Source organism: Dermacentor albipictus, chromosome 1, assembly GCF_038994185.2.
Source record: "Dermacentor albipictus isolate Rhodes 1998 colony chromosome 1, USDA_Dalb.pri_finalv2, whole genome shotgun sequence".
NCBI lineage: Eukaryota > Metazoa > Arthropoda > Arachnida > Ixodida > Ixodidae > Dermacentor > Dermacentor albipictus.
The window spans coordinates 100,363,742-100,387,763 of NC_091821.1; the positions used below are offsets into that span (position 1 = coordinate 100,363,742).

The 24,022-nt window shown below is 48.7% G+C and overlaps 1 protein-coding gene across 3 annotated transcripts in view; it reads left to right on the forward strand.

Annotated features, from left to right (window-relative positions):
* The window catches only part of LOC135906173 (PH and SEC7 domain-containing protein-like), a 380,272-nt gene that overhangs the window by 229,879 nt on the left and 126,371 nt on the right, over positions 1-24,022 (forward strand). For 2 of the 3 annotated variants that reach the window (XM_065437428.2, XM_065437431.2), the window contains exon 3: positions 19,674-19,727. In XM_065437428.2, coding sequence (XP_065293500.1) covers positions 19,674-19,727 — 54 coding nt within the window. Of the gene's footprint in view, positions 1-19,673; positions 19,728-20,017; positions 20,288-24,022 lie in introns of those variants that run through there. The other variant, XM_065437433.2, reaches the window with a different exon arrangement.

The window sequence follows — 24,022 nt, forward strand, 5'->3', positions numbered from 1 at the left end:
GGCCGACGTGCGCGCGGTGAAGAAACAAGTTATACGAGGGTAGCGACTCGTGCCAGAGCGTGTCTTCTCAGATTGCTCAAACGTAGCGGGAGCTCGAAAAACAGTCTCATTTTCGCCGGTGCATGGGTTCGAGATCTCAGGCGCCACGCGAAGTTGGTAAGGGAGAAAAAGAAATAAAAAAGAGTAAGTGTTGGTGGTTTTCCTTCACTTTCTTCTTTTCTTTTAAAGCTTGGGTGCATCGTTCGATCGGTCCTGTCGTTTTATTTGGTCGGGTATGCTTTTGGGTGCTGGCTATATCTGCAGTTTCTCGCGCCGCCTTAATGTCATTTCACGTGTAAGCCAAGAAGACTGTGCACTGACTCATTTTCCCTCTACCGTGCAAGCGGTTTATGCTTACATCTCTCGCAGGCTTCCGTTACCATGCATGTACTAGGGGACGGAAACTGCGTCATCGCCCGAAATGCGGTGCCAAGCCTGCCCGCTTCAGGCCAGACTGGATAGCGATTTCTGACCAGTCTGCCCTTTTCGCCAGTACTGAATCGTGTTTTGCACTTACGCTATTCTTCGTCTCACATGGACAGCAAATTTCGGTTGTTATCTCGGCCGTCTTCTTGAGATTGGTTCTCGATATCGGGCTTGAAGGCCTAGCTTGTATGTAACACGCTGGCGGCTCGCCATGACACCGGCTTTGATTGGCGCGGCCTCAGGCGGCGTAAGCTCTTCGTTCGTGGTAGTTCGCGCCTTGTATAAACGAGTGAAATATTCATTGACGCACGCACGCACGCACGCACGCACGCACGCACGCACGCACGCACGCACGCACGCACGCGCGCGCGCACACACACACACACACGCACACACGCACACACGCACGCACGCACGCACGCGCACACACACACAGGAACGCGTCCAAACACTCCATTTAATAGATGCTCTGGCACGTAATTAATGAGGACGTAAATACACTCGCCCGTTGTTTTACGCACCTTCGGTCGAAGCCGCGAGGATATTGCAAAACGCTTAAGGACGCAGACACTGAAATTACGAACAATTAGGCACCTTTAGGCTTTCGTTTGTTCGCGGAAGCTCGCGTCAGAGGTGATTGAAACGCTCATCCACGTTGCACGAACTCGTCAGATCGCTTCTATACGTCATTATCGACTCTTAAACGCGCCCTTGGTGGTCTTCCCTGATCACGCTGCGGCAAAGGAAACCTTACATTTCCAGTTTCAGTTTTTCATTTCTAAACCGCAGGGAGGCACCTGGTTTAGTGCTGGTTCACGACAAGCCATGGATCCGTTCTGAGAAAGCGCTGCATATCAATGGGGAACATGAGGTAATACCGGCAGTGGAAGGGTCAAGGCTTTCGAATTGAGGTAGAAACGTCGGGACCGCGCGCCAGTCGTGAACACTGGGACTATCCGCCAACCAGATTATATACAGGGTTTTTTTGCACAATACAGACTCTTTCTAAAACGGCTATGACCGTGCGAGACCTGTCGTCTTCGCATACGAGCTCTACAGCGAGGCGGAAATACGTTGCCGCTGCTTGAGTTACTCTGAAACGGCTAATTAACAAAAAATTGTTCATTAACTTAGTTTTATTACTAACTCGAGGGCAGTTGCGTATATGAACTACTTGTAGGGCGGCACAACTTATGGCATGCACCCATTTTTTTACAAAGAGAATAACTCGCACCTAATTTGAGACTTTCATAATCGAAATTGAATGCCAAATCGAGGTACTGTCAGGACTGAGCGCGTCCCGTTGCGCGTCAGGCGGTAACGCCCCGTAAAGAATTGCGGGGTAGAAGTGTGGGTGATGGCATGCTGCGGCAAATCCTGACCCGACACACAGCCGCACATGCTTGCTAGAGAAAGACAAACTGTTGGCTAAATACACCGAAGATAACCGCGAAGTTGCGCTTCTCATCTTTCTAAATACGTTTGACCCATTGAATATTCCCGTTACTATGCCACGTAGCTGGACAGCACCAAGGTAACGTTTGCAGTCGCTTGAAGATACTTGACTATTATTTTTTTATTCCGCCTAATTACATAATTCGTATTAACTCGAATATAATTAGATGAAACGTGTTAATGAGGAAATTGTAGAGCAACATCAAAAACTCTCGATACAGCTTTCTCTTGCTCAATACGTACTACATAAAAATGTTTTTCCGAGAATGAAAGAATGGAGGCGCTGCGATCGCCGAGGAGTGTGGACGTGCTCGCGTCGGCTCCGTGTTCGTGAAATGATTTTGCAGCATTTTCTTGCGAATTGTGGCTTAATTTTTACACCAGTCGATCCGTGAAGATACCAGGACTCCGTAGACGCCTCATTTTCAGGTGGGACACTCCATTTCCCTGTGCTACGGACATTTTCCTGTGCTGCGAACGTTTTTGTGAATCGCCCACGCCGCCGCCGCGCGTGCTCGCCGGGCGCACCGGATGCGCGGCGCGCACTCGAGCGAGCTCCGCACCGCCGATCAAGTTTCTCTGCCCCAGCAACGAGCATGGAGCTCGAAGTGGCCGCCGAGACGGGCTGGCGAACAACTCGCCTTCGCCAACCGGCGAAGCTGAGGGACGACTCTTCACCCCAGAATGACTCTACCCAAACCTCAAGCACTCGTTCTCGTTCCAAGACCAGGCCACCAGTCAAGGCACAAGTTCTAAAGGCTGGACGCATGCCTCCGCTACCTTCCAACCAGATCAAGATCATCATTCGCCCCAAGGGAGCCCTCAACATCGCCAAAATTGGTAGTCCTACCGTGACTACAGCCGTTCTCCAAGCCGCACAGCTCAGCCCAGCAGATATTATACAAGACACGGTGTGCCCCAACACCCAACAAAATATTGTCGTTGTCTGTACACCAAGTCTGCAGAACGCCGACCGGTATGTCTGCATAAAATCTATACAAGTCAATGGGGTCACGCACGATGTTAACGCGTATGAGACGGCCGCCGAGGACACCACGAAGGGAGTCATCCGCGGAATCCCCCTCTCCGATACCCCACAGCAAGTCAACGCCAATATCGTCAATACCCGCAACCCCCTCGCACTAGCCGCTAAACGCATTGGAACGACAACCACCGTTGTTATCGCCTTCAGTGGCCCCGACGTGCCATATCTGGTCTGTTACGGAGCTACCTTAATCCCATGCTCATTATTCCGCAAGCAAATAGAAATTTGCTACCAATGCGGCCGCCTCGGACACCGCATGGATGTCTGCCCTTTTCCAAATAACAAGATCTGCAGAGGTTGTGGAGTCCGCAACCCACCTCCCGATCACACGTGTAACCCGAAATGCTCACTGTGCGGCGGCCCTCATCTTACAGCGGACAAATCGTGTACGGCTCGCTACAAGACACCATACGTTATTCGCAAGCGCATTGGGGAACGCCGAGCTGCAATGCAAGCCACCCTTCAAGAAAGCGACTTCCCGCCCTTGAACTCCAAGCCCCGCTCCAGATCCCGGACTCCATCACGCTCGAGGCAACATTGTTCCCGGACCCCTTCACGTTCGAGACAGCGCCGTTCCCGATCCAGATCTACCTCTGCCCCACCCGCCAAGTCTCCTATTAACAAGGTGAGCTTCGCAGAAGCCCTTAAGGGCGCCTCGCGAGAGGGTCGCAACACACCTTCTCCACAGTCCCCGAACACCAATGATAACGCAGAAATAGCTCACCTCAAAAAAGAAAATGCCATTATGCGCGACCTAATTCACAAGCTCTCGCAAGAGGTTCGCGATCTTAAACAATCCAAGACACCCGCCCCAACACCACCCGCCGAAGCGCCCCACTCCTCTAGCCACGACGCTCCATTGACACCAGCCCCCAAAAAGCGGGCCCTCCAAGAGGGAGCCACGGGCCAAGTGCGCTCAGAGGTTAAAGACATGCTAGTCTCACTTCAAAGCGCGATGACCACACTCCAGAACGCAGTCGAATCCATGCAACACGCCGTTCTCGCACTGGCACAGCGCGTCACAAACATTGAAACCCACCTACAAACTCTCCCCATGCCCGCTCCTCCTACCCTCCAAACCCCAGCACTGCCCCTGACGGCATCCCCCAATCCCCATCATGGCCCACACTAACAGAGATACACTTATCTGGCAGTGGAACTGCCGAGGCTATCTCCGCAAACAGCCAGTCATCCGTCAACACCTTCGTACCCTCACCCGGCAACCGGACGTCATCATGATTCAGGAAACCCATATCGATTCGGTCACCCTCCCAGGTTACCAACCTTTCATCCCGCCACATGCTTCTCGCCGCCTCTGCACTTTCGTCCACAAGAGAATCACCGCCATCGAACACAATCTCCACGACCGAAACATCGAACACCTTCTCGTTGAACTTATCCCCACCAAGAGACGTAAGGAAAGTATTTTTCTCCTTAACGTGTACAGCCATCCCTCTGCCAAAGTTCGAAGCCGTTTTCTCACCCTCTTCAAGAAGGCCCTTAACGTAGCTGGCACCAACCCCCTCGTTATCGGTGGAGACTTCAATCTCCCCCACACGGTATGCGGATATGGCTACTCGACGACGGCGGCTCAAAACCTCTGGAAAGACTCCCAAGACCTCGGCCTCACTTTCATTACAGACCCCACGTTCCCCACACGCCTCGGTAGCTCCACTTCCCGCGACACGACCCCCGACCTGACATTTACCAAGAACGTCAAGTCGTCAACAATGCTCAATGGAGCAACACACAACATGATCTCGGTAGTGACCATTCCATCATTGCCATACTTATCCCTCGGATAGCTGCAGTTACTGCCAAACCCCGTGAGTTCACTTGGGTTGACTGGGATGCATTTCGCAAGCATCGTTCCGCTGACCAGCACGCGGAACGCATAGCGGACATTGATGCATGGACCCGAAATCTCCACTCCGATACCAATGCAGCCACGCACACCGTTACCACCGATGCCCCCGTCGAGCGCATGGACAGTAGACTGGCCCATCTCCTCGCGGCTAAAACATCCATCCTATCCCACTGGAAGGGGCAACGTCTCAACAGGCGCCTCCGCACTAAAATAGCCCTCCTCAATAAGGAAATCGAAGCCCATTGCCTCACTCTGAGCCGTCAGCAGTGGACTGAACTGTGCAATACTGCTGACGGACAGATCCATTGTCCCTCTTCTTGGAAGCTTCTCAAACACCTCCTCGATAGTCACGCCACCCGCTCTTCCCAACAAGATCGCCTCACTAAACTTCTCTATACAGAAAGGAAGAAACAGGGCCGCGCCCAAGTCTTAGACTACCTCACCAACAAGTATCTCCCAGTGGGCCCAGTGCAATCTCACGGCTCCTACACCGGGGCCCCCAACCCCCCACTGGACGAAGACTTTAGTGTCGCTGAGATCCAAGCCGCCCTGCATAAATTAAACAGCCGTTCTGCCCCTGGGCCCGACGGGGTCACTAACAAAGCCCTCCGTAATCTGGATGATGCCTCCATCACCCACCTGACAGATTATATCAATGACTGCTGGCGTAATGGTGCCATTCCGCCGGCCTGGAAAACAGCAAAGGTCATCCTTATTCCCAAACCTGGCAAACCTTCTGGCCTCGATCATCTTCGCCCCATCTCACTAACCTCATGTGTGGGAAAGGTTATGGAGCATGCCTTCCTCACGCGAATTAATAGCCATCTGGAAGACACTGCAGCGTATCCTCACTCTGTCATTGGCTTCCGGGCCCACCTGTCGACCCAAGACGTCATGCTACAACTTAAGCACCATATACTAGAAGATAGAACACGTACTACTAAAGCTATACTCGGCCTCGACCTCGAAAAAGCATTTGACAGCATAGCCCATTCCACCATTCTTGACCGCATCTCACGCCTTAATATCGGTGCGCGAGCTTATAATTACGTCAGAGACTTTCTCTCTAATCGCACGGCCTTCCTTTCGTTGGGGGATCTCCGCTCCGACGCCCAGATTTTGGGCAGCGCGGGAACCCCCCAGGGCTCCGTTATCTCCCCAATGCTTTTTAATCTTGTCATGATCGGTCTTGCGAAGGAGTTGCAGCAAGTGGACGGTGTCACCCACACCATATACGCTGATGATATAACCATCTGGGCCCACAAAGGCAGTGATGGCGAAATAGAAACGGCACTACAATCCGCCATTGAAACAGTCGAGACCTATATCCAAGGCACGGGGCTTCGCTGCTCCCCTGCGAAGTCCGAACTCCTTCTCTACAGGCCTACTCTCCGTGGCCGCCGTCCAAAATACTGCACCGCTAAACGCCATTACGAAGACATTGCGCTTCATCTCACGGATGGCAGCCCCATACCCCTCGTCACCAATATCCGTGTGCTCGGCTTGCTCATAGAGGAGAACGGAGCGAATGGCATGGCCCTCGCCAAAATCAAGATGAACACAGCCAACACCATGAGACTTTTGAAGCGAGTCTCCAACCGCCGTGGGGGTATGAAAGAGGAGAATCTGCTCCGATTAATCCAGTCATTCGTAATTTGCCACATCACCTACGTTGCTGCGTATCTAAACTGGTACAAGGCTGAACAAACCAAGCTCAACATCCTCCTACGCGGAGTCTATAAACAAGCCCTCGGCCTCCCCGGTTGCACCAGCACTGACCTCCTCCTTCAACTAGGCGTCCATAACACACTGGACGAGCTCATCGAGGCCCAACGTCGCTCTCAGCTGGAGAGACTCACTCTCACAGCGACGGGTCGCCATATCCTTACCTCGCACGGCATCACCTACCACCATCAACACGGCCATAAGCACCAGATCCCCTCCACCATACGAGCTTGGATTCACGCCGATCCTATCCCCAGAAACATGCACCCCGAATACAACCACGCACGTCGCACAGCACGTGCCACGGTTCTCACCAAATCCCTTACTCGCCACGACGGTGTGAGTTTCGTCGACGCCGCCGAATATCGCCACGGTACCCGCTTTGCAGCCGTCACCACGCGTGAAGGCTCTCTCCACCATGCTATCAGCCTAGTAACCCCACACACTGAGGAAGCTGAAGAAGTGGCCATCGCGCTAGCCACACTAGACCCAACATGCCATACCATCGTCTCTGACTCCCGCTCCGCCGTTATCAACTATATCAATGGCCGTATTTCACACCAAGCCTTGCGCATCTTGCAACAAGCGCCCCGCTCAACCGACCATCAGGTTACACTCGTTTGGTTCCTGGCTCATGTAGGCACCGTCCACCCGCACCTCCCCAACCTCAACGAGGTTACCCACTCCCTAGCGCGAGGCCTAGTAAACCGCGCGGGAGAAGGGGAGGCTGCCCCCACCGGTAGGGATCGCCTGACACGCTACAATGATCTTGTGAAGTCCTTCTACTTAGAGCGTATAGCCTTCCCCGGCCCACACAACAAACTATCCCGAGCGCAGGCTACAACTTTCCGCCTGCTACAAACCAATACTTACCCCTTGTTACAACTTTACAACAAGATCTACCCAGACATTTACCCCAATCCCACGTGCCATATCTGCAAGACACAGCCAGCCACACTTCCACACATGCTTTGGGACTGTACACACCAATACCCCGACACTAACCCCACGACCCTCTCGTCGAGATGGCACGCTGCCCTGCGTAGCCCCAACCTTGACGAACAACTCTGGGCGACCCAGCCCAGCGAGGCGGCGAAGAGGCAACACCTCGACGTCCCCACGTGGGAGGCCTAGGCCCAGCCACCATCTCTTGCTGGTTTCAATAAAGTTTATTCAGTCAGTCAGAATGAAAGAAGCCCGCGAATACACGTAAAGTGCCTCGAGTGGCCAGTCGCACGGCAATTTTGCGTGTATTCGCGGGTTTCTTTCACGCTCGGAAAAACGCCTTTATGTAGCACGTAATGAGCAACAGAAATCTGTACCGCGAGTTTTTGACGTTGCTGTACAATTTTCTCATTCCCACTTTTCATCTAATTATAACAATGAAGAAGTTGGTTAATTAAGACTAATTACCTAATTATGCTGAATGAAATTTGAGTATCTCCAAGCGACGGCAAACAGCATTACCTTGGTTCTGTCCAGCTACGCGCATTCGCATATTTTTGAGCTCTGGCTAACGTTAGCTGGAGCTAGAGTAGTGAGCCAGATGCATCGTGGCTGTTTTTTGTTTGCTCCTTGTTTTCACGTGCCCTGTTGTGCTTGCGGCCAGACAGCCCCACTGTCGCTGCTGCGTGTCAGCCGTGATTTGGCCCCGAAACCCCACCGTTGGCGGCATTCGCGTGCGCGGGGATGCTTATCTGCGTGCGCTCTCTAAACCTGCTGCGTCATGAACCCATTGGTGCCGTTGCGCCCTCGTCGGGTGCCTGTTCCGTTGCGTTTCTATTGACGCGAGCGAATTGCCTGGAATGGTCTGCTCGTTTATTTTTATATATGTATTTTTATTTATCCGTCGACTCGCTTCCTCGTGTTTGATGAGCACGCTCCCTTTCGCGGAGGCGTGACCGCGCTCGAGTCTCCTTTTCCAATATCGCCATCCTTGCTCGGCCGATGAAAGTAGGAGAGAGCGAGAGACAGACGATGAAAAAGAGTGAATGGGGCCAGTATAAACACAACACCGCCAGCTCGTGAAAGCAAGCGCAGCCCGTTTCGTCCTTCAGAATACGAGATCAATACACTTTCCGTCTCGTCCGCCGCCACGGCGGTCGATCTTGAGCTCGTCTGTCCGTCAGGGGTGTTTGCCCGAGCCGTCATATAGAACTGCCCTGTGACCACGTTAGTTTGGGCATTGAAGAAGAGACACTGGACGCAAAAGTGCGCGCGCGTGTGTATGTGACAAGCAGATACGGCGCACTATTTCATAATAAATTTCCAGCAAATATAGCTTTGGAAAGCCACCCTAGCGAGTTTTGTCGTTTGTTTATGGCGCTTCTGTTCGGTTCGATCGGCTCACCATTGTTTGTTTTAGTGGCGATCCTGCTATGCGGCACTGGTGCGCGCCGTGCATCTATTCCGTACAAAAAGCGGCGGTATGGTGTGGGCCGAGCCTCTGTTAACGCAAACGCCGCGTTGCTTCCGTCGCGCCGCTGGCTGAATTCCGCGACTTCACGAAACTGAAAATCTAATGTTTACGCGTAAGAATGCAGCGAGCGACGTCACACCGCGTCCGATCGTCGCTTTGCCGTCAAATATAGTCGCGACGCGCCGCCGTGAATACGCCGTACTTTGAAACATGCTCAGCGGTTTCGCGGAAGATGTGCCGAATTCGCCATAATTTCGAACATCGCGACCATTCATATTTGGACTTGGGCAAATCGCTCTCACACACACCATACGATGTTTAACGAGCGATGCTTGTAAGCGCGGACCGTTCTTGCATATTACAGCGCGCACCGCGGACACCCGCATGCAGGTGCGCGGCGACCGCTCGTGAACTTTACAGTGGCAGGCAATTTGGCAAATGTTCGCCAAATCTGCACACTGTATCAAGGAACACTACACACAGGCACACGGGACAAGCGCAGCGTCCTGTCTATGCTTGAGTGTCAGGTTCCATTGTAACGCGAATTCCATTGGCGATAAATGCGTGCCATATGACATCGCTTCACATTTATGGAATCACGACATGAAAAGCCCGTTCACTATCAAATTTCTAGTGCACGTGAGAAAAAGCTCTCTTAATTTGCTGTTCAGGTACATCTTAGAATTTCACGCTTAGGTAGATTAAGGTGTATCTGTGCTCATCATTAAAGCCAGCGTTGATGTAAGCAGAACTTCGTGATATGCCCCCTTTTATTAAAAGTAGCATGAGACATTCAGTGTTGGCATATCGAACATTTTCACTCATTGTCTACACGTTACATCCCCACATGTATGCAAGCTATTCCACATAAGACATGTGATGTCACTGGGTGACTTTGTCGGGCAAATAATAACCTAATATTATTTATTAAAAAAGGAGAGAGGAGCCTCTCTTATGCTACCAGGAAAAAAAAACTAACAGAGTTAACAGATTCATGAAAAGCCGTCAGCACAACTGGTGTACTTACGTGGTCTTTCCTGGCCGAATGCTTCCGAAGATGCCAAACGCTCCTCCACACTGCCGCCTGCAGCAAGGACAGATGATCCAGGCCATGGGGAAGCACAGCGAAGTGGCCTTTAGCTGGAGTATATAGAAAGACAGAATAAAGAGCGCCAGGTATTCACATTTCCTCGCATGGCATGCAATAGTTCGAGGCAACAGCAACAACACGCACACAAACAACCCGTGATGTAAAACTTTTTTTTTTGCAGTAAGTGTGCAGATTACGCGAGTTAAATGCGGACCCTGATCTTGTGTGAATTGCTGATAAAGTATTAAAAATGTTCCTGTTGAAACAAAAGCTGGCTGCATCTTCTTTCTGCACGGAACCCCGATATTCGCTACTTGTTCTTCGTCAATAAATAAGGAACTGACATCTTGCTACTCTTTGTTTTAGTTTATTCCGGCTACACTCACAAAAAAGATGGTGGAAAAAAAACGGCACTCCATACATGCGCACTATCTCGGAGTAGCGAAAAAAAGCAATTCTAGCAAAATAGTATTTTCAGTCCATACAGGTCATTCCCGATTACATTTGGTTGCAGGACTTCCACTAGAAATATGCCTCCAAAATTTAATAAGCAAAGTTCCAAGTTTTAGTGCTGCTATATATTCATGTAACATGTACAGCATTGCTGGATTCTCAATAGCTGGCCGAGAATACTGGGAATCGGCTTTTTGAGCTAGTTTTATGGATCGATGAAAGATGTTCGATTCATCTTAAGGAATGAGTAATTGAGCGTTTTGTTCGCTTCATTTTCCCGCAAAATGCCGGTAAGAGGAAAACTAACTTCCAATGGTTTAAAGCTGCTATGCAACTGAGCATTGGAATTTCTGCTCCGGAGGTTCTGCAATAAAGCGGCAACCAAACTTCAGGAGGACACGGCAGCGCGCGGCAACTGGCTTCGCCTTATCGTATGCTGCCAGCGCCAAGCGCGGCGAGTCTATTTACGAATGTGAATTCGTCAGCGAAAACTGTCCGGCTTCTTAGTTTAGCCAATAATCGGAAACGTCGGGCCCCGCAGATGATTAAGCGATAAGGAGAAACTGACAAGTACGTGGTTTCTTGGCGCACGCGGAACAAATTTCGCTGCATAACATGGAACCTGGCATACCGTATCAGACGACCCTGCGCTCGCCGTGCTCATGGCACTTGCACCTTGCCCTGTCAATTGGTTTCTGTACGAAAATAATTACAGAAGCAGAGATTCTCAAACACTAATGACTTGTTTTCCTTACATTCATCGAGCAGAGACCGTTCTACCACTCCAACAGGCTCCACAGCCGACCACAACAGTCTTGTTTTGGCCGGGTGGGTGTAGTCCCTTTTTGCGAAGTGCATGGTCCGAGTAGAGGCGGTAGTCGTTCCAGGTACTTCATCTGCTCCCATGTCAACCCTGCCAGGACTTCTCATTTAGCGCTATATCGCCATATGTCGCATCTGAAAAATGGCCAAAATACCGCGTCGTCATGGTTAAAGAACACCTAAAAGCGAAACCAATGTTGAGAGTACGAAGAAGCAACACTAACAAAAAAAAATTGTCTTTTTCAGTTTACGCACAGCTTGAAAAGAAGCGCACCTCGGTCGTCGCGCATGTAACTCGAACTTGTAATTGAAAACGCAACTGGTGACTGCTGCGTAACTGTTGCTCTTTTTTTTATGGAAGGGGGGGGGGGGGCTTCTGTCGAGTTTATGAACATTGAAAGGTGGTAATGTCACTACAAAAAGCTTGTCGCCGGAATGCTGGCCAGCGTAACCAGTTTGTGCAGCAAGCATTCAAATACTCATGGAAAGCATAAATTACAAGTTTTCTACTCGTGGAAATAACGAAGAGCAGCGGCTAACATATACGGAAGCGCAATTTCCGTCTGCGCGTCAGCTAGCATCACTCGGCTCATGAGCAACTGTTAGCTTCAGTTTTTCACAACACCGCAGAAAAATGCGCTGCGCCAACCAAGATCATATTCACTGGAAAGCAACCGCGGCAGATCTTTCGTTTTTTACTATAGCTGTTTTGATAAGGTTAGCGCTTCTTTCTTCATAACGACTGCCAAAAAATTGTGCTTACCTCTCGTCCGCTGGGAAACGCAAAAATATTGGCCTTTGTGTTCCTCCCCGAGTTGCCACACCCCAGAGCTCTGCAGCACGCCTTGTTCCCTTTCTCAGGCTTTTCCAACATTACCGCAACGTTTGCAGGCACAGAAAGAAAATTTCTAACTGCAGGGCATGCGAAAAACGAGCAACGTGCATAGAAAAAGGCAGGAGCAGACTTAACAAAATGGCGGCCGAAGCCAAGGTGTATGTAATCTGGCAGCGAAGCTTCTTACGGTTGGCGTCCGGCACCACGTGTAGAAAGGGATTTCACCCGACCTTCTCTCACCATGCCTCGTCGAATTGAGGCGTGACCGCTCTTGCTACGATTGGCGTCCCACACCACGTGCAGAAGGAAATTTCTCTCACCCGACCTTCACACACCTTGCCTCGTCGAAATGAAGCGTGTCTTCCTAATTCGCCATGACCATTTCGAGTGTCTGCCGGTATGGCGCAAGTCCCGCAGTGTTTACAGGCCTCTTTTGTGTGTGTGTGCGTGCGACTTCAGAGGGACCCTTTTCTCGAACGGCCAAAGCCTACAGGAGAACTTCCACGAACCAGCAACGCGCAAAAGAGACGGACAAGCGTCTACAATTCCAGGAGGCGGGACGGCCTCTTCCTTGCAGCAGGCTTTCTGTACCGGTCACGTGACGTCGACGGAGGCAAGATCCCTTCCACGATTGTAGAGAGCCTATTTAAGGGGCTCCGAAATGTACTTTTGATCACTTCATTCTCTTCTCTTCATTTTCACCAACCTTTGAATAAACCGTGCAAGTTTCGCACTAGAAATCGTCTCGCCCTTGCTTGGTCGCCATGCTCTACCGATGTCTGCAGCCCGCCGACAACGCCACGCTACCCAATAGTAACGTCGGTCGAGCTTCGATAGGCAGGCATCGCTACTTCGCGGCAGCAGTACTATGTACTCAACAAGCTTCCATAGAAGCCCACATGAATGGCGGCTAGTTGCAACCGTCGCCATCTACGTTCTTTATTTCTTTTCGGGGGGTGGGGCGAGGGGAGGACAACTAACAGCAATAAAAAAAATAAAGTTACGTCACTACCAGAAATGGCAGTGACGTCAGATCTTACTCTGTTTGGCGCGAATGTTTGAACTTATTTAGCGTCGGAAATTTCGACCGCTACGCCAGTAATTTTCTTTTGAGGCGGATGCGAGTTTGGGACGCACCTCAGCTAAAGCGCTAGCGTGTCATTAAACAATAGGAGTTGTGTATGTCTTAACGTGAACATAATTAGGCTGTTATTTACGGCAATTGCTCCAGTGCGTTCCTTAGGAAAGTGAGCGAATAGGATGGAAATGACAGTACCACAGAAGTTTCAAAAGCAACTTCGCTTTTATTCGTCTAGAATAATGCAACCAATATAATTTACCGAATGAAACGTGTTTCAATGGATGAAAAGTACTATGGCCAGTGCGCAGTCGTAATTTATAGTGTTGCGGCTTAGGGTGGCGTTACGGCAAGGAATCCACCAAGCCCAGCGACGGTTACGTCATGTTGTAGGAATGATGGAAGAAGGGTTCATTGGCTTAGTTAAACGGCTCCAGCTGCGGGAGCCCACACCATGCAGGAGCAAGTTAAAGGTCCGAGTTCACATCAGGACCCTCTGTCCTACTCTACGAAAAGTCTTCGGTTTGAATACCATTGTCGTCCCTAGGCAAGTCGACTAGGGAAGATGAAGGCTGTCTAGAAGCAAATCACAATCGTCGAATCCGTATACCACCCCCATGCAATAGCAACGCTCCGCAGTAACTCCGCCTCGGAAGCTTGGTGGCATGGAATATGCGACAGGATAGCAACCTGCGAAGAATCCAAGGTCGCCGTCGTTGTTCGGTAGCATTTGATGTTGCGCTCCCCCCTATCATAATTTGTTCAGGCTGTCAGGTACTGGTGGGGTTAGTGGCATTTTGTGGACCCGTCAGCAGTCAGTGTCTACGCTGCGTTGACATCTGGATAGGCGCCGATGGATGGGTGGGTGTTTGTTTCGTGGCAAAGGTCTAATTAACGCCTTTTTGGCGTTTAGACGTAACAATAGCAACATATGCGAAACCTTTTCGCAGAATCATTAGCTATTCCGCGTGACGCCATGTATTCATATTCAACAGTTATCAGACAACATTGTCCCACATTATCATTTAGAAAACATTAGACTTACTAATTCTGCTGCCCGTCGGACAGTGAGAGCCTGTGTTACGGAGAGTGAACAAACATAGCGCGACGTTTCTTCGCGGAGCGTTCCGCATTTATCGTCACGACGAAACACAGCGCGTCGGATGCCGCAGCATGAACTTGCACGATAACAAAAAGCCTCCACTCATACCTTTCGCCAATGAATGCCGTATGCTAGGTCACGAAAAATTTGAAGTGAAGCGCATGCCACGTTGAGCAAACACGCAAAGAAATATATATATATATATATATAAACTCGGATGAAACCGCTACGTTTAAGTGAGCAACGTCACTCCACACGACTGGTTTGCACAGTCTTGCGCCAGAAACACGGCTTGGTAGGAACTAATAATGGTGAACTTGAACGAACTAATAAATGGTGAAATAGAAATAAAATTACATTTGTTGTTTTGGTACAAGAAAAACATTTGAAACTGAATATTTACTTACGGAATATATTTTTTTGTTTCACATTGATTTTCTAACTTCAGTATTTCTACCCTCCCCCCCTCACCTAGTCGCCTTTCAATCGTGCACCACTAACTGATATCTTTGGCGATAAGTTTTGGCACGCTTTTCATTCCAAGCTTCGCGACCTATTTAGATGGACGTTAGCCGAAGCCATAAGAGCCACCTTCTGTCGCGAGAAATGGAGCGACTGAATAAAGATACATAAAAATTTAAATTATGGGGTTTTACGTGTCAAAACAACTTTCTGATTATGAGGCACGCCGTAGTGGAGGACTCCGGAAATTTCGACACCCTGGGGTTCTTTAACGTGCACCTAAATCTAAGTACACGGGTGTTTTCGCATTTCGCCGCCACCGAAATGCGGCCGCCGTGGCCGGGATTCGATCCCGCGACCTCTTGCTTAGCAGACCAACACCATAGCCACTGATCAACCACGGCGGGTAAAGATACATTAGACGCCTAAAAAAGAAAATAGCCGAAGATACATTTTATTTATACACATTGTTGCATCACTTTATTACTATGTAGGTTGAAAAGATAGAGACGCATATGCAAAAGTTGCTGAATTTTCCTCTGGCTACCAGTGTCATGGCGACGCTTTATTGCCCATACCAAAACTAGCCCCACTGTCTTCGCTACCGCCCGCCATGGTTGCTCAGTGGCTATGGTGTTGGGCTGCTGAGCACGAGGTCGCGGGATCGAATCCCGGCCACGGCGGCCTCATTTCGGTGGCGGCGAAATGCGAAAACACCCGTGTACTTAGATTTAGGTGCACGTTAAAGATCCCCAGGTGGTCGAAATTTCCAGAGTCCTCCACTACGGCGTGCCTCATAATCAGAAAGTGGTTTTGGCACGTAAAACCCTATAATTTTTTTTTTGTCTTCGCTACCATGTGCACATATGACATATACCTTGGGAGCTCTTCACCGGGATCGCGCCGCGCTTCGACACGTACGAGCAGTGCCGCACCGTCTGCGCATGCGTGGGCGCGCGAGCCACGAGCTTGCGCTCGTCCTCAAGCGCAGATGGCGCGGGACAGATCGTATCACGTCCAAGCGCGCCGCAAGCACTGATGTATTTTCTAGACCGGGGCTCTGGCTGCAGCATTTCTCTATGGCTGCAACCTCACGGTTACACGCCCCTGGCTACGCAGCTACGGCTTGGTGCACTCAGTGAGGCACACTTATGTCATGCGAGAATGTGCTTTTTTTCTTTTTTTTTTACTTTTTGAGCTTACGTAACGATTCTCAAAATAAATAAGTTTATCAATATTTCAGCAATGTGAAGCACTGTCAGTAACAAAGTACGAAGCGATATCTCGTCCATTAGTGAGCGAAGTGGGCTGGGCGCGTCTCTTGTTGAAGCAGACCATTTGAGCAAACTGCCGTTCTTCGCGAGGCGCAAAACTCGCAGGCGCTAGACCGGCTAGACTGCGTGCGTCGGCACGCGTATGTGTGGTGTTGGCTTTAGCCATGCTAAGCGCCGCTCCCATGCCCACTCGTGGTGCGAGAAGGCTTTGTATAGCTGGCGTTCTAGCACCATCGCCTCTTATATGAAACATTTTATTTGCTTCTATCTTCGCTGTTACTAAACCTTTCTTCGTGTTTTTGTTCTCTCTCTCTCTCTCTCTCTTTGTTCATTCTTGCGGTAGAACATTCACTGGACACTGCAACTTCGAGCGTAGAAGCCTCTTCACGTGGAAGTAGTTAGCCTGCCCGAAACTTCGGGGCTTTAAAAGGCCCCTCGCCAGGTCCCACAGCAATTTTTTGTTATACGCTGGAAGTTATTACGTGTCCTGTAGGGAGTGTCTGCCGCAAAGATTTGTCAAATCGGCTCATGAATAGCCGAGATAGAAATATTTTAATGCCGCGAACCTATGATTTCAGCAGGCGGGCTCCACTGCCAAGCGAGACGCTCTCTCCACTCGCCCCGTCTTGCCTCCGCAAGCGAAATTCCTTCCCCGCGTTCTCCCATACCGGACCTCGAGGATCGCGTGACGTATATGTCACGGGCCCGCCGCCTTCATTTTTTTCTCCTCCTAGTTTTTTTTTGTAATTTTATTTATTTACTTTTTCTTTTTTTTGCGGCGCTGCGCGTTTCCGCTGACGGCGTTGCGCGCGACCTCTTGTGATTGTCTCGTTTTGCCTTGCGCACGATTTTGCACGTTGTGCGCAAGGACACATGACTAGCGGTATAATTCAGTAGAAGGATCGGTGGCAGTGCTACACGAATGTTGAGGCAGAACAAGCGGGTCGCAGAGCATGATCACGCGCTGGAACACGGTAGAAAATGGCATGGTTTCGGTACGTGCGTACGTGATTGCACGACCGTGGGAATAAGCAGACGAAGCGGAAGTGCATCTCTCTTGCTTCGGTGCGAAGTAAAACAACAAACACGCAAACATTCCGCTTGTGTGTTTTATTTCTCTAAACTTCAATTCGTCAATTCAAGCAACAGATCACACAAATAACAGGTGTTGCCTTTAATAATACTCGAAGTCACGTATCACCATGAGCGACGTAACACTGCGGACGCGACTACGTAGGAGCAGGGACACGACTACGTCACCGTCCGGCTTGGAGCGCGGTCGCCGCGAGGGAAAGGGAAAAGGGCGTTCGGATTGAAATTTCAGACCTTTCCGCGACACATGGTGATGTAATACTTTGTAGACACGATCGTTGACGCGCATTGTACGCTCGGCGCTTGTCAGCTCAAAATGGCCAGACCTGGTGAGGGGCCCTTTAAAGGCAGTAGTGGAAACGTAAATGGGATTCGCCGTGGAATAAACGACGGCTGGAAGATTTCTGGCGCAAAGGACAGGAAAACATGCAGTGAAACCAACTTCGTAATAAATTTAGCTTATAATCTATAAATATATTCAAAGGTTGTGATATACCATAAAAGTAAAACGAACGAGATCAGTGGCATGTGCCACCATCCTGTTTCAAAGGGATGCTCACTTCATCATCATCATTTTATACGCCAAAATGTTCGATAGGCCTTGGTGAGGGGTTCTTAATGTATGTACTAATTATACTAAGTGTTTGCATCTTTTTTTGGATTATCCGAAATTTAAAAAAAAATACCTTTGGTAGATCGCACAATTCTTGTCCTTGAACTGGATTGCTGAACAAGCGGGCATTACTTGCACAATAAATCGAAATGCGTAATTTACTAATTGACAGAATTCTACGTATTTATGTTTTTAACTAATAACTTTAGGGAACATATTGCGCCGTCAAAATTGCGGTGAAAATGCAGTGTTGCGCTTACTTAAAACGCCGTTTTGTGCATTGAAGCGCAAAAGTAATCGGACCACCACTGTATTTCGTCGCGTACTTGAGAATGAAATCTCGAAACTGACGTCATTCTGAGAACTTGTTCCTTGTGGATGTGCTTTGCGAACTCCCCTGCTACAATTCATAAATTGCAATATGTGCTGTAAATTAATTAGTTAAATATTGCTACTTTTGTTAGTTAATTATGATTTTAGATTTTTCAGGCATTGTCCACCTCTTCTAGTAATTCAGCTCAAGGGCTAGAATTGTGCTATCTGCTACGCGCTTTTTTTAAAGTGGTGGAAGAACTGGCATGCAAGTAACGTTACATCTTTGGTTAGCAGCGCAACGACTGACTTCTGATAAAGAATTGCAATATCTACATAGATTACCTGTCCGTTGTAATGCTGGAAGCGAATATCCGTACATGTGTTATCCACCCGTCTCTACGGTTGCGCCATGGCGTGGTGGTATACGCTTGGTATGTGTGCGCGGTAAAATTGTTGGAAGTAAGCGCTGTTTCCTGTCCCTTCTATCACTTCCTGTGTCTCTCATCGCGCTGCTAACTAAAGCTACTGTTTTTTTTTTTTTACGTTCTTCATAGTCCTAAAACCACCGTATATGCACTTCGATGCTGTGGTTAACACCGCGTATAGTTTGAACCATTCACTTTTGGATCAAGTGAAGAGCATGCTTGCTTTAAACTTCCCTAGTCAAAATGAAGCCGAACTTATTACGAGCCAAGCGTATTGTTATTTAAAGCCTTATTACCGCTCCACTTTTTTTTTTTTTTCGACTGAGCTGGCGTTTTTGGCGCCGCGGTTACGCAGATGCGAGCCTGTCTGTTCTTTCTCACATCACCATACTTTGGCGGAGCTGCTGTGCCAAATGCTGCAGCATCGCTTGTAATTGCACCGCCCGTGGTAGCTCAGTGCACGGCTGTGACGTCGCGCTCCTGAGCACGACCCCAGCCGCGACGGCCGCGTTCCGATGGGGGCGGAATGCGAAAGCGCTCGTGTGCCGTGCGTTGGGTGCGCGTTGAACACCAGGCGGTCAACATCAATGCGGAGTTTTCTGGCACGGCGTCTTTCATAGCCATATTAGATTTGGGATGTAAAACCACTTATTTTGATTAATCAATGCATTGTTAGCTTTTTGTTTTCTTCTGCTCCAAAGCTTCTCCGTAGGACGATTTTTTTTTTTCATGTCCGAATTCTTTCTACAATTGCTTCTTCCTTTCCTAAGAAACTTGCTTCTAACGCTATTTGTCTTGATCATCATTGTTTGGGGACAACGGTAATTTTCTATTAATATGAGCCGAATGGTTTCTTGAAAAAATAACTAGGCAAAAAAAAAGGGACAAAGGTGTCAGTATTTGTGTGTTTTCTTTGCGCCAGCTACAACAATCCACTAATGCAATTGGTTGCCCGCGATGCGACTGCAACGCCACTGCATGGCTGCCTAGATGCAAAAGCCATTGCGGTTTAGCTACATTGACTCGTAAGCATGGTCCTTCATCGACTATGATTTCACGCGCTCTCGAGTTCCACTGCGTGTAGTGTGTCATATGGTTATTCTAATGCGAAACTTGCCTCTGCTTCTTTCTCGCAGTACTCAAATGCCTGAGGCTGGCCAACGATGTGGTGACACTGAAAATAAAGAAAGGTATGTGCACTTATGCTCTTGTTGAAATGTTTGTGTGTATGTTTGTGGGCTATTGTTTTTCTGAGCAATGGGGATCAGTTTTTTTATGCAATTTTCGTTTTACTTCGTTTTGCTTTCTTCTGACGTTTGCTAAAAAAATTCCTGGAAAGTTGGAGAAGTATTTCTCTGAAAAATAGAAGCACAAAATCGTATAAATCTACACAAGGACGCGCATGCGTGTTTTACATATGCGCGAACGATCTATGAAAGCTTTTAATGCAGGCCTGCCGTCTGCAGCTGCCGCTTCTGTCGCTACGTTGTCATAATGCGCCACAGAAAGTTTACATGAAGCTAACAGAAGTATAGGTACTTTTCGACCGAGCTAGAATAACCAAGCGCTGGGCCGGTCTGATTGAACCAACCTGCAACTAGTATAGTAGAGGCCGACGGAGCCCGATCCGCAACGGTTCTTCGTGGACGCCGTCGTTCGGCGATACTGCGCCAGGAATCGGACGCTCTGCTCGCGCGCTCTCTCGCCTCGACTCGGCGCTGCGTGGCACTGCGATGTCGTCCCACGAAAAGTGAGTTGCACGCAAGTGCGGTCGCTGGTCTCCGTGCGAGCCCGCCCACGTCGCGTTCGTGCATGTAAACTAGCTTTAAGCGATTCCCCCATCTGCTGTCCAAAATACCCTTTGTGTATAGACTACAGAACGGAGGAACCGTTGAAGACGTGACATCGTTAAACTTTAAAAAACATAGCGACCCAAAAATTAAATGTGCTATGGAAATGAGCAGCGAACACATGTTTAAAGTATGTCGACATACTTGGAAGCCATGTTCTGGGTAGTTCAGCGGCGACTTGTATGGAAGTTGTAACTGTTTGTCCGTTCCGTACACCACGCCCAATAATTATCTTTCTTAGACTTGATAATTCTCAATTTCGGGAATTTTCGCCCTGCAGATGCGCCCAAATTCGCCTTGCAATTCTGTGGAATTTTTCTGCGCCTAATTTGTCGGCTACACCTCGTACTACAGGCTTGTACTTGCCAATGCTGAGCACTTCGCGCAGGGGTTTGAGACTCGCAAACTTCGCCGTCTTTTTCAATACTTGCTTGGTTAGCCTGGCGGGAAAGTTGCAGGTACACTTGTGTGTACGTGGCACCTATCGGTTGAAAGAATTCATCAACACTGGCCGACTGATGGTATTTGCCAACAGAGCGCCGTAACGAAACCTTCTGTGTTTTTCTTGTTTCTTTTGTCATATGTCGGCATGTTGCGAGAGCAGCCACCTGTCTACCAGGGCTGTACTATGTACCCGGTGTTTCACGTAACTTTAAGCAAGTTTTTATTTTTTATTTTTACGTTCTTTAAGTGGTTAATGTTAGGCTACCTATACGAACGTTCGTAGTCGCTTTGAGTAACGCAGTGTTTTTTGAAGCGCTATTAATCTGATAATTGACTTGTTTCAGTTACGCAAATTTTGAAATATTCGTTTTAAGAAAATACATTTGATTGGAAAGGTTGTATAGAATGCGCAGAAATAGCCAATAAAGTTGTTTACATAATGTTATCGTTTGCATAGATTTTTTGATAGGGCTTAAAGAGAGCCAGCGCTATATGGAAAAAAAAATAATACAGACGTCACTGCGTGTTTGCACGTCTGCTTTGCAGCGCTGCCAATTGCATTTCACGAAAAAGAAGAGAGAGAGAGAGAGAAGGGGAAAAAAACGAAGGTCCCAGTTCGTTGCAAGAAGACGCGATCGGCCTTGGCGTACAGACAACCATTTCTGTACTGTTGTGTGGAAGGTGGAAATCCACAGTGGTCCAAAATGATAAGTGATAGGCCGGCGCTGAAAGCGGATCGAAACACACTCCTTGGCTTCTTTTACGAGGGACGTTCAGCCTTCGTTCTCTAGAAAGACAATTGAGAGCACTTCAAACTAGACGCGACCCGCTGTGGTGGCGTATTGGCTTTGGTGTTGCGCTGCTGAGCCCAACGGCGTGGGATCAAATCCCGACCGTGGCGGCCGCATTTCGATTTGGGCGAAATGCAACAACACCCGTGTACCGGTCATTGGGTGCGCGTTAACCCATTAGGGACCGGTTTCTTTTTTTTTCTTGCTAGCTTGAAATAAATCTAATATATTAACTTACCTTTATACTAATAATTCACGTGCAAGAAATTATTACTCTTGCCTAATTAGTTTTCGAAATATAGCCCGTGGCCATATGGTCACACTGGGCCCTTACGCTACAGCAAAATACACGAAGTTAAGAACATTTATTTCAAGCCATAAAACATCACAAAAAACACACATAGCGAACAGTCGAGCGCTTATTTAGTGTGGTATGGCTTAAATCATGGAATACACATGCCGACATCATACTTTGTGAATTGTGTGCGTACCACGCTGTTGCAATTATCTCATGCACACCTCCACGTCTTGCCATTAGGTATTGGTGCAACAAAGAGGGCCACTTGGTCATACCGCGTACCATTCATGACATCACCAGTCTTTGGTATTCTGCGTTGACCAGGTCGTCTAGGTTTATTGTCCCATCGCATCAGGTAGCTTTGTGCAATTTGCTTCCGGAATTCCACCTGCGTGACGTTGAACCCTGTGCTACGAATTAGGGCCCAAGCATTGCTGATAGATACATCACAAAGTCAAGTGAAAATAGGCCACCACAACTTTTTGCCACGGATTGCAATCCTATAGGCGCCTACATTTGCATCCATCTGGTATGTACCTCCTATAAAACTTGTGCTGAGCAGCAGTGTTTGGATGGGCCACCTTGATTCACTTCCTCTCAACACGAGAGTAGCTGTCTGCAGATGACATTGGCTCTACGCCGTGAATGGTGCTTACGATCGTTACTACAGAATTGTCCATCCAGCGGACAACAATAATCCCATTGTCGCTCAGCACGGGCTCTTCGTGCCCGCTAGGTTGGCGCTTGACGAATTGTGGTCGAGCGATAGGGCACTCTTTGGGAACACGGTTCTGCTTCAGTGTGCCCGTGCCTTCGTAGCCCTGTGCCTTGAGATGCCTGAGTAGCTGCATGCTTGTGAATAAATTATCGAAATAGAAAAAGAAAGTCGTGCGTCTCTGCTACGAGTTCTTCCACCATGTGAAGAAGTGGCGCCGCTGCTTTTCCGAAGTCCTTTTCATATATTTCTTATGTTCCGAGATCCCCTGCTTGCCTTGATACACTTTGAAGTTTACAAGGTATCTGTTCTTGGCATTTAGGCACCATACTTTATTCCCGAAGTGGATAGGCTTTTTGCGTATTTATATCGAGCCTCTGGCGGCTCGATATAAATCACTGGCACTTCGTCATCTTCCTCTCCGACTATCTTCGCTATTTCTTCCAATATCAACCTATTCAGACAATAAAATAAGAAATAACCACTGCGAGAGAGCGCCAGCAGCCGTGCAAGAGATGAGAATGTAGTTTTTAAAAAAATAAAAAGTTAGGTAGCCTAAAGGCCCAGCGTGACCATATGGCAACGCGTAAGATAACACGCTCGTTCATGGATAAATCAAACATTAGTCTTTCACAAATGCTCATCGAAGGTCACATATTCAAAGAACAATACGGAGGTAAGGATATCTGACTATTGCCCAAAGAAGTAGTGAAAAAAAAAACACGCTTACCCCTTTGAGCAATGTATGGCAACGCTACTCCCAGAGCAACACTTATTCCCGCCTTTGCGAGGGGCTCCCACAAAACGACTGGCAGCTGCTGCCACTTGGTATCCATAAAGGGAACTCTAATCTGTCAAACTGAACGTCAAAGGCCATTTTGGTGCCATTTTATGAATGTTAATTAATTGAAATCCACTGTGCAGGCTACCGTGACCATATGGTCACGCTGGTCCTTAATGGGTTAAAGAACCCCAGGGGATCAAAATTAATCCCCCATTACGACGTGCCTCATAATCATATCGTGGTTTTGGCGCGTAAAACCCCAGAACTTAATTTCATCGTCAACGCGAGAGCGTTAAGGGCCCCGTGTCGCAGAAAATGCGGTGTTCGGCGGCGTTCTCCGTCAGAAAGAAAAAAGGACAGAAAATCTCGAACCCCACAACCACACAGGCCCCCCGCGTGGCGCAGAGGCGTTACCGACTTAATTGAATTTCTCAAAGTAAAATACGTCAGAAAATTCGTAAAGTCTGACACACACACAACCTACAGACGTGATAGTGTCGGATTCTATTTTGGATATACGAGAAAATTCTGTTACGCGGGAACTCAAACACAAACTCTTGTTTGCTTGCTTACGGCGTTACTAGCTGTTGAGCCATTGATGAG